General features: G+C 49.0%; 1 protein-coding gene across 1 annotated transcript in view; it reads left to right on the top strand.

The window, feature by feature from the left end:
• ASTN2 (astrotactin 2) overlaps positions 1 to 19,265 on the top strand; it is a 360,290-nt gene that overhangs the window by 130,973 nt on the left and 210,052 nt on the right. Inside the window, exons 6-7 of the mRNA XM_075056199.1 lie at positions 2,958 to 3,104; positions 15,064 to 15,231. Of these exons, the coding sequence (XP_074912300.1) occupies positions 2,958 to 3,104; positions 15,064 to 15,231 (315 nt within the window). The remainder of the gene's footprint in view (positions 1 to 2,957; positions 3,105 to 15,063; positions 15,232 to 19,265) is intronic.

Raw genomic sequence — 19,265 nt, 5'->3', positions numbered from 1 at the left:
GAGCAGGCAATGGGACTGAAAATGGGAACCATGTCCCTCTCTTTAAAGAATGAGGGAAGGATCTGCTTTTCCAGCTGCCTCCCTTCAAACCTGGCAGCAAACTGGCCCTGAGCAATAAAGAGCTGAGCTGGAAATCCAATTTCTGCTCAAGCAGAAGACCCGTTGTTTTGGTTCAGTTGGTCAAAGCCAACATCAGGCAGTTCTAGAGGTCAATAATTAGCACCGTGATGGAAACAACTGGGGAGCAGGAGACTTGTAGCACATTGTCCTTTTCCTTGGGCAGCCAAACTCAAACTCATTGAGCTGTTATGGGCTTTTTGCTGTTGCAAGCTCCTGGGCCCCTCTCCTTTTAGTCACAGGGAAAGAAGCAGCCACATGGACTGATGGGGATGGGAGCTCCCAGATCCTAATTCCTCCAGCTCCACTCCAGCTGCAGAATGGTGAAAGCTGCCATCATACCTGTGATTCAGGCTCTTTGTGAAAAGGGGATAATACTTGTCTAACTTGTAAGGGATTTGCGATTTATTGTTTGCAAAGCACTTTAAGACCCTGGATTGAAAGGTGATTTATAATGGTGAAATCCAGTGTTCTCTGGTCTATTGTATACTTGGCTGTGTCCAATTACCCTGATGGAGGCTTTTTTCCTTGTTTTTTCTTTTTTCTTTCTCTTTTTTCTTTTTGCATTTGTGTAGTAACTTCAAGCAAATGCAGTGTTTGTGGCAGGCACAGTACGCCCAGCGAGAGGATGAGTTTGCCTCCCAAGGAGGTGCTAGCTTATGCTGATGATATGAATAAAGATTGGGAGGAAAAAAAAGGGGATCGCAAGGTGAAGGGCGCAGGAGATCATCGATAAAGCTGTGAAACAGGGGTGGGAAGGCTGTTTAGATGATGTATGCATAAGGAAATTAAAAGATGCTTCATAAATAATCAATTTGCATACTCCTGTTGGTCACAGTAATGGGGGTATTTTCCAGCAGATCAGGCACTTCTCCTGCCCTGCAAATGCTGCAGCCTGGGATGCTTTGGTGGGACACGCTGCCCTGCCTGGAAAACGCAGGTCGTGTCGAGCGTGAGATCCTTGCCCTGGCACCAGCATCTCTAACAGCGGCTTCGGTCAAATTACAGGGTGTGCAAGTGCTAACTTGCTGGATGTATTTCCTGTTCAATTTTCAAACTGATGCTTTTTAAATCTCACTTTGCTGATGAGATGCTGAGGGATGGAGAGCAAGGGGGGAGAGGCTGGATTGACTTCCAAAAATAAATAAGCGTCCTCACCTGAATCCTGAGCAGGGATGCGGTCAGGTCTGCCAGGAGCTCGGTCATTTCAGCCGCACTGTAATAAACTGTTCGGCAGCTGGGGTTAATTGCTGGGCTGTGCCCTCTCCTTGGCATTGCCATACCCCCCAAGTGGCTTTTAATCGGCGTCCCGAGCACCAGAGAAGGCTGCTCTGCGAGATGTCTGTCGTTAGCTTCGAGCGAGGCGGAATGCTGGTGTGGGGTGTCGGACAAGGTGGCCGTGGGGGATGTGGTGCAGTTGGAGCAGCGGTGGGACACCCCTCGGATCTGGAGAGGCCGGGCAGGGAGGGAGCAGTGGTGGCCCAAGCCGTGGTCTCCAGGGCTGCTCCCTTCTTGGGCAGTAGAGACCTGCTGGTGGGCTGGCGGTGGCCTGGGGACGGTTAGTCCTGGTCATCTCCATCAGTGGAGGGTCTCATCTGGACACGTGGGTGCTCCTGGCTTGTGCCCATCAAAAGCATCCGAATCTCCTGGGGCAGCCGGGTCTCTCCTGATGACTCTGTATTACCCAGCTTCACCCCCTTCCCTGCAGAGTCTGGGGGATGCTTTGTCCCACCCAACTGTAGTTGACAGCGATTCAGTCATCTTAATGTCATGCTGCTCCACGAGGGTTTCCCGGTGGGTTTGTACCTGCTGCCGGCCTCTAGACCTGCAGATGCTCGAGCTCCTTGTTGGCTTTCACCTAATGCTTCAAAAAAAATCCAAATAAAATAGAAGCCACCAGCCAAGCCTGGCTGAGAGTGCAGGTCTGAGCGGAGCCACGGGGCGATGGGATCCCCGCAGCCTCACAGGATTATTCCTTGGTGGAGGCCTCCCTTAGCCCTGGTGCCAAGGCACATGGCCTTCAAGAGGAGGGATGGCAGTCTGAGAGTGACCCACGTGCTGTGCAGGTGCCCACTGGGGACGGGGCAGGCTGGGTGCCTGCTTCGGTGGCTGGCTTTCATGTGTCAGAAAATATTGAGCTGCTTTGTGCGAGATGCCATGAGCTTCTGCGCCTGACAAAATCAAACTTGTTTTGTAGTATCTCCTGCCTGTCAGAAGCGGCTGGCTCTGTAGGTCGCTTTGTTGTTCAGTGTAGCCCCCCTGTGATGACTGAATATTTATATATATTTGTGTAAATAATTAACACTTATTGGTGCTATATAACATCTACGGCTGGAGACTTCTCCTGGTGTTGAGGGAAAGCAAACGATGCCACAGTCCAGGCAGCCCTCGGATTTGGCTTGATTATTTTTTGTGACTTGACAAGATTTGCCATATAAACCATGGCTGATGAGAAGTGACGGCAGCTTCACCGGGGGAGCCTGGCAGGGGTGGTGAATAGCTCCAGGGAGGAAGGGTTCCCAGGGAGAGGGTCTGTACTGGGCTCTGAGCAGGTTTTCTCTCTCCTCTAGGAAAATATAGCCCCCAAGATGGATGTAACTCAGTGAGTGAAACAACACAAATATTAAAAAACCAGCCAAACAAGGCGTGATGGGAATGATGGGATTTGCAGACCTTGGGAGCTCTTCCAGTGCTACTGAGCTGACGTCTTTGTTTTCATTGCCTGCCCTTCCCTGGGGTTGGGGCTCCCCTGCATCCACACAGGGAAGGGGGGATGCTGAGTGAGCTCCTGGTACAATAATTTTGCCTTTTGGCCACCCACCCTTCTCTCTGCCTTCCAGGTTCGATGAAGAGCCCCGTCAACAAGACGGCGCTGACCCTGATCGCGGTCAGCTCCTGCATCCTGGCCGTGGTGTGCGGCTCCCAGCTCTCCTGCCCGCTGACCGTCAAGGTGACGCTTCACGTACCTGAGCACTTCATCGCGGATGGTAAGACCTTCTGGGGACTCGGACCCCGCTGCCCCACCGGCCATGTTTGGGACGGGGGGGTCCCTCTCCTTGGGAATTGCCCCAGCTGTGTTCAGCTGCAGGGATCCCTCTTTCCAGAGGAGCAAAGCACATCTGCGAGCCTGAGGCCAAAATCTCAATCGTGTATTATTAGTAGTATTATTATTTATTATTAGTGTCTGATGGAAATTCCTGTTTTCCTCCAAGCTTGTTGACAAGCCCTGGGAGCCTGCACAGACAGACAGATGTCTCCTATCCTGCAGCAGCAAAGCTGCTTGTCCCAGCCCCTTGCAGTAGCACAGAGTGAAATTGCTAGGGTTTGAGCAAGACAGAGATGCTTTGAAAAATTAGACGAGGGCTGCTGTCACTATTTATTGCTTTCTCCAACTGGGTTCCTCGCGTTTGTTGTGTTTCACTGACCTTTTCTTTATAATGTGCAGTGAGCGTCGAGTGCAAGTTTTCGGTAACATGAGGGCAAATTTCATTTTCTTCCAGCAGACGGGACCCATTATTCAGTCGGTTCCAATTCCTCAGCTCCTGCACTCGTCTCACTGCTTGGGGCATGCGGAAGGGGCACTTTTTCTCTGCCAGAAACATGCTGCATGGAGCTGGTGCATCCCCAGCTGCCGGGATGTCCCAGCGTGGCCAGCTCCTCTACAGCCCCCCACTTTGGGGGCTGGGATGGAGGACAGCTCTTGGAGGGATTAATATTTTGGGGAGAAGGTAGATGGTTAAAGAGGTGCAGTGGCACAGCAGCAGCAGGGGGTGATGGAGAGGGGCTTAAGCCATCACCCTGTGGCAGGGAGGGACTCACCAGAGTGTTAGCAGGGCTGAATCCTACTTCAAAGAGCGTTTGTTTTCTTGGCCATGATACACATTTGTAGGACGTTGCCTGCACTGCAACGCTGACGGAGCACGTGCTCCCCCCAGCCCCACCACTGACCCTCTCTGCCTCGTTAACCCCGCTCCTATGTCTGCGCCTAACGATGCTTATGGGATGGGTGTTATGTGCAGCGGGTTGATGCCCCCGTGCTGGTGTGCGAGGGTGCTTCTGCTCTGATCCCCGAGGATGCTCCTTAGCCGCTGACTCTGGAAATTATAAGCCAGTCTCTGGGTTCATGGGCTGTCCCAGTGGTCAGAGCTTGGTCCTTAAAGGGAAGGGACGAGAGTGTCTACTTTGTGGCCTCAGTTTGGAGGAACTGAACATCAGTGGAGTGGAGACATGAAAAAGGCGTAACTTGAAACAAGGGACTTGTCTACACCTTGGCTTGTTTCTAAAAGACTTTAAGGATTGTCCAGGCTGCACATAAATATTCTGAAGACTTCACAGATCGTTATTCCAAGTAGCTGGAGAACAGAAACTCTTTTTGCACTTGGGAAATGAGGTTGCTCCAGTGTTAACTCGTGTCCCTTTGAGATGGGCACTGGCCAGTTCACCACTCGGACTGGGAGTTAACAACTGGGTTTGGTACTTGCTGAAGGGTGGCCAGGAAGGCAGCGATGGAGGTGGGACATCGGCATCCTGCTCCCAGCCTGCAGTTCTGGCCCAGGGAAGACAGCATGTGCTCAAGAAAGAAAATAAACCAAAATGCGATGAGACTCTGTAGAATGAAAGTGAAAAGCTGAGCCTGTGCTTGTCACCGGGAAAGGGGTGGCAATGCAAATTATGCAAATATGGAGAACACTCGAATGGAAATGACAATGAAATACCAATAAAACAGATTAATATCCTTGAAACTGGGGGAAATGGGATGATCTCCAGTCCCGACTTAATGACTTTTCTGAAGAGAAAGTGGCAAGAGGACTGGTAAAAACGGTTTGGAGAAGAATTAAAATGAGCTTTGTAATGAAACTGTAAAATATAATTACAAACTGTGAAAACTTTTTTAATATTTTTTATGAGAAACAGTCAGATTCTTCACATAGAAGCAGCCAAGACATTTTGCAGTGGCTATCACTTTTACTGAAATCTCATCATTTTATGTGATGGCAGCCCCTTGCCTGGGAAGAGAAAAGCTCTTAAAGTTGTCCTTTCTTTTTGAATAACAACAAATCCCAAGGCAGCACCCAACTGGCAGCAAAATATTATAAAACATTTAAAGACATCACAGAACTGAGCCGGGTTGGGAAATTTTAATGATACCCAGGAAAAACGTGGCTGGCTGTGTTTGCAGACGCTTGGCACCCAGAGTCTGATGCTGATGGAAAATAGGGGACTTGCTCCTCCCTGGCGACCTCCTGGGTGGGTTTAAACCTGCTTTTTGCCTGGGTGCAAAAGGGGGCTGGCATGGGCATCGCCACGTGAGCGAAGTGACGGCAGACCTGATGTCTTTGGCCTGGCCAAGGCTGGAAGCTTTGATCAGTGTTAAACCAGCCTCTCATGTGGCAGCTGATGGTGCGCACCATGTCTTGTAAATGTTGCCGTGCACTTAAATAGCCTGGTTCCTGAAGCTGTTCTCTTTTGTATTTGGTATGATGATAAGGCAGGCTCTGTGAGAAGGCAGGGATGGTGCATTCAAGGGAGATGTTCCCGTGCGAGAGAAGGGTGCCCTCTCATTCCTTTTTGAAATGCGCTATTTCAATAGATGCCAGTAGCCAAGGAAAATCTTAAAGCAGAGCAGCTACCAACACCTCTGCAGGAAAAGCTGAACAAAAGCAGAGGCTGAAATAAATCCCTCTCCTAGCAGATGAAAACTCATCTTTGAAGGAAACTTTAAATAGGCGCCAGCCAGCTCCAGCGTGCTGGGAGCCAAAGCCAAGTTGGGAAGAGGAGGAGGGGAGAAAGCCCCACCAAATATCTTCAGCCTCAGAGGCAAGCAGCTTTCCCCTCTGCTGTGAGCAGCTGTGTTAGAGAAAGCAGCTCCCGAGCCCACTGGAGTCGCAGGATGGGAACGGGGAGGGGAAGGACTGGGACCAGAAGCCAACTGGCAGCAAAGGCTGGGAGAACGTATTCCAAGCAGCAGTATTAGCAACCAGCCAGTCTCTATTGCCCTTCTTTCTCTCTCTCGGTTAATTTTCTTCCTTTTGTTCATTTGATGGGGTTCCCCCCCCCACCCCCCAGCCTCTCTCCCCTCTGAGCAATTATTGCCTGGTTTGTACAGCTGCTCTGCCTTCATTTCACAGGACGGCCAAATCCAGGAAAGCCTGGCAGAAGCTGCCGTGGTCTTTGCTGCCATGGCTGGCAGGGGAAGGCTGGGGGCCTCGTGCCTCCAAGAAGGGTCAGTGCCTCTAAATCTTCTCTTAGGATGCAATGGTGGGAGCATCCTTTCTTCCCTTCTGCTGCTCCAGGGCATTGTGTTTCAGGGCAGCCTCTGCCTGCGCTGAGCAGAAGGCATCGTTCTGATTTCAGAGACGGCTCAGATTTATAGAAAGACTCATAGTGGCTTTTATGAGGGTATGGAAATGCAAAGCATTATTTAAAGGACCCTTTAGCAGTGTCAAAGGGGGGAAGAAAGGAAAGAGAGCCCCTCCATCTGAGCAATAAAACCCCTTATGAATATGTGAGCCACTCAGCTCCATACATTCAATAGTTGTTGGGGTTTTTTTTCTTTCTTGTAAGTAATCATTCAAAAAGTAGAGATACAGCAACGGGGAGCGGCTTGCAGGGAAGGCAGGGCTGGAGAAAGATACCCTAGAGGACTCAGCCTGGAGTACGTCCTTGCTGCACAACAGTTTGAAATATAGTATCAATTAAAGCTTCCCATTTTTACAGCCTGCGAAGAAGTTATATATGGTGTGGGTGGATGTTTGTATCTGGATACTTTAGTGGGAGAGGTAGGTGAGATCCTCCGGTGCGTACAGAAGGAAGCAAGAGCTACATTTAGCTAGGGGCTTGTAGGGCTTGGTTTTATAAGTGGAAATAAAGTAAAGGGCATAAAGCAGGTTTCTGTCACTTCAAAGACATCTCAGGGCATTCGCAACCACCTTCCCTCCTCTTATGAGATGCGTGCCAGAGGAGATGTGGTAATCCCTCTGTCTGAAACCTCGCTGAACTGCGGACTGGCTGGTTTATGGAGGTCAGCGAGCAGAGGCACCGCAGCCGCAGGCGCTGTCCTCGCGGTGGGCTCTGCTCCCAGCCGCCTGCCTTTCTGCTTCATCCCTCCTGCAAACGTGGATAAATCCCCCCAGGACGAACGTTGCCCTGGAAGCAACGCAGGGAGGAAAACAAACCTGGTCCCACCCCGTGCAAAGCCAGGAGAGCAGCGGGAGGTGGAATTGTCGCTCAAGACCGTGCTTTGGGTTTGAGTGTCAGACAAGATGGCAGGGTTGGAGGAAGCTTCTTTGTGGCTTCTTTTTATTTTTTTTCTTTTAAGCTTCGTGCGTCTGCATCTGAACGTTGACTTTCTGTGATGTCACGCAGCTGATCGGTAACCGTTTCATCTGAAGATTATTTCCTACCTTCCCACCACCGCTGTTTCCACCAAGACACAAGTGGAATCGGATGCTGCTATTAGCAGCTTGTGTTAATTTTCCCCGAAGGTTGCCGGAGATCTGCGGACTGCAATTGTTGGACTCGCAACAACTTCTCATTTTGGTTTTAATTAAATGTGTTGCTTTAAATTGTTTGCTTTTGACATCTCCTGCTCAATCTTACACAGCCCTCAGAGGTGACCAGGCATTAGCTTGTGTCCTCAGGCGCTTGCCCGCGCGTGTGCTCAGCACGTGCTGCGCATGAGGGTGCAGAGAAAGGAGCAGCAGGAGGTGGGGAACCGGCTGCCTCCCCGTTCCTTTTTACAGCAAGGAAAAGCTGGAGATGCTCTTTAATTTACATGTGAAGCACCCCAGGTCTATACCAGAAGGATGGAGAAAGGGATCTGATCTCAAAGGTATCATCTGAGGTTTCAGAGAGATGCTGCCTTTGGGGTCCCCCGTGTTCTCCAGCTGGTCCCAGCCTCACCAGCCCCATCTGAAATCAGCAGGGGGAATGGAAATCAGATTTGTCTTGTGCTTGTTTTCCTCCCCCGGAGTCATTGTGCTGCAGAGGTACCTGTTTTGTTGTACGGAGACCTGGGTCAGGGCTTCGGCAGAAGCGATACTTTCCTGTTGCAGAGTCGGTGCCAGGTCTGGCTGACCCAGAACCCCCGTGTTTCTGGTAAGGTGCCCGTGTTTGGGGGGCAGCTTTACAGATTGAATTTAATTCCATCAGCTCTTAATCACCAGGTCACCATGTCTGCGTTACAGCTCACTCCTGTTCCTGCGCCTGTTTGGCTGGCAAGAAAATGCGAGCAAATGGCTGCAGCGTTACCAGACATGAACTCTAAATATTAACATCAATTTATAAACAGTATCAGCGTGGATCAAAGGGATTCCAAGACGGTTTTACGGCGCGAATGCACTTTGCATGAAGAACTAATAAGATTCTGGAGGCTGAAGTACATCGTGTTTTTATCGTGCCTTTGACAGGCTTGTGATCCTCGCTCAGTTCTTCCCCGAGCTGGCCCAGCTCCCCCAGCCACGTGCCTGCCAGCAGCGCACCCGGCTGCCGGGACAGCTCGGTTTGCAAGCGAAGGCAAATGCCTCATCCTTTCTCCTTTGCAGGATTCATTAGAACAAAGCAGTGGGGATTGGTGTTGATATTTGGATGCTGTCAGCAGGGGCCAGGTCAGAGCTGGGAGCTGTTGTAGCCCGAGAGAGGCGGGATGTGCCCACCGCTGGGAGGTGGCATCCAGCGCCCGCTGAGCTTCTACCAACACCATTTACCCTCTAATTTGGCAGGGATGGTTAGGGAAAACTGCAGTAAGGCACAACATCTTTGACCAACTTACCTGCTCCCTTCCTAGATGGAAAGATGCAAACATTAACTTCTGCATCTGCAGGATGAGACCCTGCCTGCCTGCTTGCAGCATGGTGGTGGCTCAGTCCCGGGAAGCTGGCTTAGGCCACGCTTGCTTTCGAGCAAGAATTCATGGGGTACCTGCAGCAGCAATGATGCAGCAAGGAGGTGAGGATTTTTGAGGCTGCATGGCTAGGAATGTGCTGCTTCACTTCATCGTTCTCCCAACAAGTAGCATTGCTGGTGTGCAGTCTCTGGTGAGTGGGTGGTAGCTCGCCTCGGTCCCGTGGTGTATTAACTTTGCACGTGCTGCCTTTTGGTTGTGTTTTCTGCCATCCTGGGAGGACGTTTGGTCTTGGTGCTGGCTGAAAAATCTCCATTCACACACTATGTTTTTTAAAGCTTATCATAACTCATCCATCGTATACTTTGTGATGCGATTAGATTCAGGATGGATTTCCCCAAACCCTTGTCCAAAATCTAGAGAGCATCACTGAGAAAGAGCCGCAGGCTGGAGCGTGGGAGTTGGGAGATAAGGAGCATTAAGGAGAAGCTTTTCTTTAGGAGTCTAATGTCTGTCTCAGCCATTGCTGGCCCAGATGCCTACTGAGGACAGAGATGTGCTGCTACTAACACCTGCATGATTATATTGTGTAATAACGCCATGGGAGATCTCATTGCGGTGTGAGCTTGACCACAAGGCAGGGGTGGGAAGATGCCATCTTCCTTGGGTTGGGAAAAGTTGGCTGCATCATCACATGCTGTATAAAGTTAAATACGTGCGTTGCTTGTCAGAAGTTCAGCCCTGGCAAAATCAAGACTGACTGCCAAGAAAACCCAAAGAAAGAGTCTGTCAGAATTATCAAGAAAGTGCAATTTAACAATTAAAATGTAACCCTGCTCCTCCCACAGGAAAGATGCTTCTAGTCTGAGCTATAATTACATACAGATTTGTATCACTAATTTGCTTCTGCTTTGCCAGAGTGAAAAAGCTCTAGCAGGACTGACAGCATTTCTAAGGGATGGGGGTCTCTGGGTTTGATCATCAGTGGGTTGGGGAGCGCTGGCGTGAGCCGCCCACAGCCTTGCAAGTAGTTTGTGTGCTGAAAATACGTTCTTGAGTCAAGCACTGTGCGCAATACAAACTGTATGCACTTTGGCTGCTGGAAGTGTAGATGAAAGGAATGTCTATAAGCTTTTGTTGTTTTAAAAACTCGCTATCATAACTTCCTGTTCAGGCATTTCATCTTGTTCAAGAGAGAAACCATTTGAAAACCAAGATGAAGTGGATAGCTCAGATTTTAACCCAGTATGACAATATCCCTGGATTCAAATTAGCATATAGAATTAAGAGTTTGACTTTGAAGGATTTAAATTATTCAAAAATTACCTAGTTTTGCACTGAGCAGGAGAGGGTTGGTAAAGCTGAGCACCACATTAGTCCGTGGGTACAATCCTGCACTAAGCCCGGTTTGCTTGCTTAGGTCAGTATATGTATGTCCTGGACATCCAACATCTGTGTGTTTCTTCTGCATTTTCTGAAAGAAATTTAAGAAGCAGAAGGTTTTATTCTCTTGGACCAGGACAGGAGAACGCGAGCTGATCAATGGAAAGAGCTGATAGGGGAGGAGTTGTCTCTTTGGGAAATGTTCTTTCAAGTTTAACAAGGAAAAAAACCCAAGCGTCTAAAGAAATCAAATAGGGTTATTCTTTGTACCTATAGAATGGACCAAGAGGGATAATCCTTCCTCTAATGTTTAAAAAAATACCTGTAACAGGATTATAATTGCATGATAGTATAGGGATAGATACATTAATAGCAACCTGTAGTATGACCTGCCGTAGCTTTCCAACACAAAATACTAATTTTAGATGAAAAGGAGTTTCGTTGGCCAAGAAACAGTGAATGGACCAAAGAAGACAAAAAGAGCAGAGGGAGAAGAAATATAAATTCTTCAAAAAAAATTATTTTTTTATCTTTTCCCTTGAAAAAGAGAGAGAGAGGGAGAGAAAGGAAAAGCCAAACCCTTTTGGCTGCCTTTTGGGCACTTTGTTCTTTTCCCTTGTTAGATATCTCTTCTGAGCTGTTTTATCCTGTTGTGTTCTGGAAAATGATTTTTGAAATGTCAAAACTTCAAGCCTCTTTTGTCAAGGCTTGAGCAGTTCCACCGAACTTTGAAGGAGACCCCAGCATGAGAGACATGAACTTTTGATGCTGCTGTAACTGATCTGGCTTTGATCAGCGTTGGAGAAGGAGGCGGGGTGGGGGAAACACACGCATACGAAACCCTAAACAAATCAATCCCCCAAAGTGCTGGTGGACCTCGTGGAGCCAGGAGGCAGTTGTGTAGCTGGGTACTGATGTTGTCCGTGGCACTGCAATGCTGCTGTACGGCACAGACTGGCTCGTAAAGGCAACAGCGCTGGAGGGACGTGTCCTACAATGGGGGTTCCTGGGAGGAGGTGGTGGTGGTGGGTAGAGCACTGCCATTTCGTTGTTGTGTTCCCTTGTTTGGTTGACGCTGTACTGATGGTTGCTTTACCCTGAGGCCTAAATATCTCTGTTTAAGGGTGATTTCCCCAAGTGTTCGAGTGGGAAGCTCAAAACTTGTATCTGGGAGGAGACGGGGTTGGCAGCAGAGGACAGCAGGGTGGACAGTCTCTCGGGGTATTTTTGGAGAGTATGTCTGCTGGGATCTGCTCCCCAGGGCCCGTGGGCAGCAGCTGTAGGTGTGCTTCAAACCGGGTGCAGGTGTGGGGGCGATTCGGTGGGGTCTGAGGTCCTCAAGGCAGGTTTCAGAGGGTGGTTTGGAGCAGGGTCTGCCCCCCACTGCCCCGGTGGTGTGAGCCCCTCGGGTTCCCTCTCACCCCCCTTCCCTCCTCCTCGATCCCCCTCCGTTGAGAGATTGCGCGTTGGTGAAAACAAACCTGGCTGATGTTCCTGGAAAGCTAGAGATGCTTGAAATGGCTTTTGCTTAGAAAATGTTTGTTCTCAGTAGTTTCTGAAAGGATTTGATACTCAACCCGCCCTTTCTGAGCTTTTCAAGATGGTTTTGATAAGTGCACACTGGTGACTTTTGAAAACTGTTTTCTATGTGTGGATTCTTTGAAAATAAAGAGAAAAATTATGTGAAAAGGCTTTGAAATCTTCAGAATCTTAGCTTTCAAAATATTTGTAGAATGCCTTTTCCTGTTACTTTTTTCTCAGGCAAGCTGTAAAGGGATCAAGGTTGAGATGTTTGTTTGTATTTTCAATGGGAGCGAAGGTGATGAGGATGTTTGTGAACAGCTCTAAAAATCCTGCCCAGCCAAGCTGCGACAGAATCAGCTTCAAAGATGTGAGAAGTTTCCTTGCTGGAAGTTGTCCCCTCCCTCCTAGAAAGGAAGGAAAGTCTTTACAATTAGCGAAAGCATTTAATTTCCCCAGGTTTGGTTTGGTTTGTTTCGTTTTGTTTTCCTTAGACTGAAGTAGAAAGACTCCATTTTACACTGAACTTGAATTCAGGGACTTTGGATTCAAATGTTTTCACTTCAGCTTTTTGTGTTTTAAAGCTTTAGATATTGAGGATGATTTCTCAATCAGACTTACTAAAATCACGTAAGTAATTATTCTTGAAAATACTAGGACTTTTCTAAGTTACAGGTGCATTATATTTGGGAAGGTCTTTCTATGTACAGAATATGGCAAAGTTTGATCAATTTGCAAATGATTTCAAGCTTCCCAAACTTGTGGTTTTATATGGACACCAAACTTCTGCTGAAAGAGGAGTTATTGGCTCCTGGCCAGGTGTCACGTTTTGGTGTTGATTTAGGAGGTACTTCCATAAATAGATGGTATGGGGGGGTTTATAATTCCAGCAGCAAACAGGCTGGGTTATCCAAAGAAGGTGAAAATTTGGCAGCAAGGCCATGAATGTGCTTCCTTCTCCTGGAAAAGCTCAGCATGTGGGGCTGGTGGGGAGCTCCAGAGGTCACCCCTCTATCTCCCACCCTGACCATGGGGTCCCCTCCGGGTAGCAGCTCCTGGGCCAGGATGCTCTGCCAGCTCGAGTCACCTTCATCTTTATGAATACTAATTATAAGACTATTTTATGTCTGATTTGGTTCTGTTACTTTCAGGCTGGCTGTATTTTAACTAGAAGTGGGGTTCATTAAGTAGGGATTTAATTGAGAGCTGGTGGTTTTGCTCTTCAGTTTTGGGAGTCGTCTGTAGCTGAGCCTCAAAATGTGCTTACGTGCCTCCCAAGCCTCGCTCTTTATTAGGGAACTACAAAAATAAGGAAGAAAGCAAGACTGAGAGGTTACTACATAGACACGTACGCATAAATAGTAAACACTCCCAATGGGTTCATGATGCATTTCTGTTTGGTAAAATAAACCAGCAATAGTTATCATTGGTATTTAAAGCTATCTTTAAATATTCATGGAAAAGAATGATAATTAAAAACAAAATTACGTGGCTCTAAGGTACTTCTTTGTGCTCAGTGTTTCGATGCTTTCCACCGGTGCTGTGGAGTTTACCTGGCAATTTACTGCTGCCGTGTGTCTGATTGAGATGTATCCTGCAGCCTTGGTGATGCAGGCTCCTGCCTTGCTGTGTCTCTAGAGCAGCTGGATCCTGGATGTCTAATTTTCATTTGCTTGAACAGTCAGTAGCTTGGCAGCCTCCATTGGCTTTGAGTGTAGAGATGTGTCTGTGAATATGTTTATGGTGTATAAACAGTGTAAGTGTCAAAGATTTGAATTCATGTGAAATTAGGGCCCAGATTTGTATGGTGCTGAGATCTCAGGATGCCTGAAAATGGGGTCGCTCACTGGGCTGCTTTACTTCAAGCTTTGTTTTCTTTATCCTCTGCATGGATAATGTGGCATGGGATGAGGTTTAGAAGGGCTCCTTCTTGCTAAAGCATCAGTGATTCTCTTCAAAAGGAAATCAGGAGTTTGTGTTCAGGCAGGTTTGTGTGGGGTGGTTGCTGCTATGGGGTTTTTTTGTCCTGCTTTTTTAATCGCGTGGCTTTCATTGAGCTAAGATCTTATGCAGTGCTTGGGAAAATGGTGTCCCAGTCCTTTACTAAGTGATACAGGCCCTGAAGTTTCATGAAAATACACCCTGACTCTATAGACTTGCCATCCTTGGGTGATCGCTAAGAAGGATTTGAATCTTCAGATAGTGGTTGCAAATTTTGCTCATATTTGCAAGTCCTAGCGCTTACTGGAAGGGTGGCTCTGGGTTCCTGGGCTACCTGGCAGTTGCCCTTGCCCACTCCTCTTTGAAGGTTTCTTCTCCCCTGTTTTTAGAGGCTTTTACCCTGGTAACTTTTGCAAAACACCACTTAATGGCAGAGGGGTTTTGGCTCCCCTCTGATATGTGCAGTGCTATTATGGAGGCAGTCTTATAATCAATGTAATTGAAGATCAGAGTTAATGAGGACCTCTGTGCCTGCAAAATCCCCCAAGTGATGCTGGGCCTCAGATGTTAGATAAGGAAATGATTGGGCTGAACTGAAAATCTATTTGGCTAATTAGATGATGCATATTCCCAGATGCCAGTGGGGAAAAATACATTTCACAAAATAAAGAAACATAAGATTTTGTAAGAAAAGATTTTTGGCAGCAATTCACTTCTAACTCTCAGGAGGAAGAGGGTGAGGGAGTGTCTCTGACATGAGACCACTCATACGAGAAGTTGTGTGTTGGGCCAGTTCACTCACCTTCAACTAAAGAACAGAAGTGGGAACAGCCGATGCTGCTGCTGCCCATCCGTGTCCTGAGCCTGGCATCCAGGCATCTTGCGGACACCACCTGCATGAGCTGGGGAAGTGATGCTCCAGTCTTACAGATCAGAATGATTACATTGGTCCATATTTTTGCAGAGATCTGGGAATCAAATTCAATGTCTTGTGATGCTCAGTAGGGTAGGGATAGGGGATGAGGAGTGTCCCAGCTGGTGGACCATTCGTTGGGGCATGTTCATGTGGAGAGGAATGGTCAAATGAAGTTCTTTGGGTCTGAGTGTTGGTGAACTTGGTTTTATTTTGCTGATCTTGACATCACAGCAGCTCCTGAAGAGTGGAGTGTTCTGATATTGGGACAAAACACCCGTTTGGTTTGTTTGTTTGTTTGTTTAATTTTTACACTCACTTAATGCACTTTTTTCCCACCTTCCAGGCAGCAGCTTCGTTGTGAGCGAGGGGAGCTACTTGGACATCTCCGACTGGCTGAATCCAGCCAAGCTGTCCCTGTACTATCAAATCAATGCCACATCCCCCTGGGTGAGAGACCTCTGTGGACAGAGGACCACTGATGCCTGTGAACAACTGTGTGACCAAGAGACAGGTGAGGGTGGCCGGGGAAGAGTGAAGACCTTGCAGAGCTTGGAGATGTGAGGGAGAAGGTTTGTCTCTGGGTACTTCGATGCTTGCTCGGCTCACCTCTGCCTTAGCCTGGTGTTAGGCACGGAGGACCAAGAGGTACCGGCAGGGTCACCCAGTGGTGACCCCCATCAGCAAAGTATAAAGAAGGTGGGCGCAAGGATGAGGATTTGAAATGGTGGACCTATCAGTTCTTTGGTGTCGCAGCTGCAGTCGCATGGAGTTTATCTGCTTCTAAATTGTGCTGTTTTGCTGTCCAGTCTGGAAAACCTACTCATGATCTTGCCCCATCTCCATCCCTTTTCTTTTTTGACCATTCCACCGCAGAGCACCACATTTCTGATTAGTGCTCTTACCTGATAGTCACCTAGGTTGTATCTCTCCTCCAACCTTTCCTCATGGAGTTGTGAAGTCTGCCATCTTTCCCCATCCGTAAATGACCTTTTTGCTGAGCATGTTCTGCTTGCATGCAAAGGCTGCCCCGGTGAAGCAGCAGCTGCCGGCCCTGCTGGGACTCTGAGATGTGGGGCCAGGCAAAGGAGAAGTGTCACCTTTCCTTCTGGCCTACATGCTCGTGGGTGACAAACGGGGATCTTGGAGTCTGCGGTGAGCCGGGAACACAGAAAACAGCAAACATGCAACTAGTGAATGAAGGCAGGGGGGCTGCATGGGTGGGAAATAAATATGTGACCCCAGCCAACGGCTGGCCCTCAGGAGGTGACATCTCCTCAGCTGGTGCGGGTGACAGGACCTCGCACGGGAAGGTGGCTCGGGGTCTGTGCTGGTTTTTTGTAACATGGGGTGTGCCGTGCCCTCTGCAGCAGTGAGCATTGCTCCTGCTCCCCAGTGCCTCACCTCCGGTGGGATGCCTTCTTGGTGGTGTGGAGACAAGTGGTCCTGTTGCTCCTGGCATGCTCTGCATCCATAGAGTGCACAACCCCGCCTGTCTCCTCACTGAGAAGTACTGTTCCAGGTTAGCCCCGGCTCTCCGCGTGAGCTGCTTCCCTCCTCTCTTAGCAATGAGAGTTTCTTCACTATGTGTTTGTGTATGAGATTCGTGGCTGTGAGTAGGGATGTTGGTTGCTGGTTTTGCCAGGGGGTTTGAAGAGGGATGGCTCACAGAGGAGATGGCTTTTTCTAAGCCTCCCACTGCCATGGACTGTGCTGTTCATACACGGCATTTTGAGAGGAAGAGATCCTCCAGAGTCGTGAACACACTGCTCAGCTGAGGTGCAAATACTGGACTTGGTCTCATAAATCCATTTTCCTGGTCAAGATGATGTTCTCTTCTCAGTACTCCTGTTCCTCGAGGCTTGTCTGCGTGGAGGCACTGGCAGGCATCGCTGCAGCAGAATAATTACGCTGGATGAATTCCCTGGGTAGACGAGCCCTGGGCATCACCTACAGTCCCAAGGAGGTCTGGGAGGTGGTAGCAGCCACCCCAGCAGATGGAGATGGGGCAGGATGTGGCTCTTCTCATCCAGATGTTACAGAGCAGAAGGATTGTTTCAGTCATTGGCAGAATGCAGCCACCTCTGCAGGAGAGGGAAGATGCGTTCAGCTGTCCCCTGCTTCAGAGCAGGAGGAGACAAAAAACTCTGCCTGTAGCAGAAACCGCAGGGAGACCTTATGGAGCCAGACTGTGACTTCCCCGTTGGAAGAGCCCCGTGGCTCCACTCGCCAGCCCCCACGCCGTTCTTGGCACTGAGCAGGACCGGTTTAATCCTCGCATGGCCTCCGCTGTAAGGAGCGGCTGTTTTCGTGTGCTGGCCCAGCTGCTGCTCCCCCTGCATCCCCAGCTTGCCGGAGCAGCTTGTTGTTCTCGCTGGATGCCCCACGCTTGAGCAGGATATGTCAGATCTCGTTTGCGGGGAAGACAGCGATGCTCGTTAGCCCGGGAGGTGCTCTGCTCCGACACTGCGCTGGATCCTAACCTCGCCAGCTGCTCTACGGCTCCCGTCCCTGGTTCCCATCCTCCCCGCTTACTTGTGATGGGAGGCGAGGGCAGAGCAGCCTTGATCTGAACCTTCAGGTTCCTCACCCAAAATCTGTGAATCAGCTTCTTCCCCCTCTCTCCAGCCTGGGAGTTTTCATGTGGATAAAGCAAAATCTTTCTCCTGTCTGTGCCTGTTGGATCCACAAGGGTAGAGTAGAACTGGCTGGTGGGGCTGCTGATTTTCAGAGCCTAAATCTAAGACTCCCTTAAGAGCTCCAAAATTCACAAAACCTGAGCAACCACCCACTGAAAATTAGGCCTTTGGAAGTACCTGTTTGACACCTACCCCAGGACATAGCCCCAAGCACCGCTTACGTTCATCATCATTGGCCAGCCCTTAGCTGGTGGGAAGTTTCCACGCCAGGCTGGGAGCAGACCGTAACTCCATGGTGCACTGCATGTATTTTTAGATCTATTTTTATTAATGCCATTCTATTTTTAAGGGTGATTTATTTTTATCACCGTGAGAGACGCAGGCCTGTGGTTTTACTATGGGACATAAATCCTGCCTAGATTTCAACCTTTTCAGGTCAGGGATTTTATCATCTCTGTGAGCATTCCAAATGGTGGGTGCTGCGGGTTTCCCCTGCCCCCTGTCCTCTTGGGCTGGGCAAAGCGTCCATGAGGAGGATGGACTGAGGTTTATCCTGTTGGGAGGATGAAAGCCTTGAAGGTTTCCCCTGTGAAGAGCAGCAGAGCCAGCTTTGAGGTCCTCCAGTGCATTTATAGCTAATCTGACTTCAGCCGTCCCCTTGGAGCCATTCTTCTCAGCAGTGTGGATACAGCCTTGTCCCAAAGGTTCCTTACCCCAAGGACCTTGGGGTAGGACTCATCCTCGGCGGCAGGGCTCCTGGCACACCTTTGGACAGAGGCCCCCAGGTCACGTATGCTCTGTCTGGTGAGACTCGAGCTCTTACTGCTTCCCAGCACTGACGACCTCTTTTGGGTTGGAGTTTTGTATAAGATCTGTCCATACAATGTGCTGACTCATGACTCCAGCCACCAAGTACTACTTCAGTGTGAATAATAATCCGCAGTGAAAACGGAGACTCTGAAACACTAGGAAATGCCAAAATACATTTTGCTTGCCTGACCTTAATTTGCCTTCCCTTGTGTCTTTGCCGTGTGACTCACTCTTTAATTAAATGATTGCTGCCCCCCTGACAAATTTCAAACCCGCATTGCAAAGCACCAGCTCATCAGGGCTTTTCAGAGGGAGCACCAACATCTGCACATGAGCAAAATACCGACTTTCTCCTTCCCCCTGCCTTGGAAACAGCCAAGCCGGTTGGTCTGACATGACTGCAAATACATATATAAATGGATGCTGCTGAGGGTCTTCCCTCTGCAGACATGACACGGTGGCCGTGCCCCAGCCGCCATGCGCTGCCACATCAGATGGGACAGGCGTCTCGCCGGGGTCAGGATGCGGTCCTTGGCTGGAGGGATTCAGCCAAAATACCCCATCCTCTTGGCAGGTGCTGACTGTGCTGCTTGAAGCAAGAACGGGGGAGGTTTCTCGTCTTCTGGGACTTGCAGTCAACTCTCCTTGCTCTCCGTATCTTGGACAGATGTGGAGTATGTTGCCAGCACTGCCACTCATACCACGCACTGGGATACCTCTGTGTAAAATCCAGGAGTGCTTGCTTTTTCACTGGCCTCCCTTACCAGCTCCAGTAACGTTTATGAGAGCCTCTGTTTTCAGCGGCATATGCAAATCCTGATTTGTGAGCACAATTACCTGCTTTGTATGCACAAAACTGATTCACTTGCACATTCTGCGGGCATCGCTTAAGAGACCTGCTGGAGAATCGGTCCCTTAGGGCCAAATGCTGGAAGAAACAGCCTCTGATTTTGTGCTGTCAGGCTTGCCGGAGCAGTGGCATAAATGAGATGGATAGCTACCTTGATTAGCAGGTGCAAATGCGTTGAATTTTTTTTTTTTTTTCCCATCTATAAATCCGGCACTTCTCCATTGAAATTCTCTCCTTTGCATCCACAAT

This window comes from Buteo buteo, chromosome 23 (assembly GCF_964188355.1).
Source record: "Buteo buteo chromosome 23, bButBut1.hap1.1, whole genome shotgun sequence".
NCBI lineage: Eukaryota > Metazoa > Chordata > Aves > Accipitriformes > Accipitridae > Buteo > Buteo buteo.
Note: the sequence above shows the minus strand (reverse complement) of the source record. Positions and strands in the feature narration are given on the sequence as shown.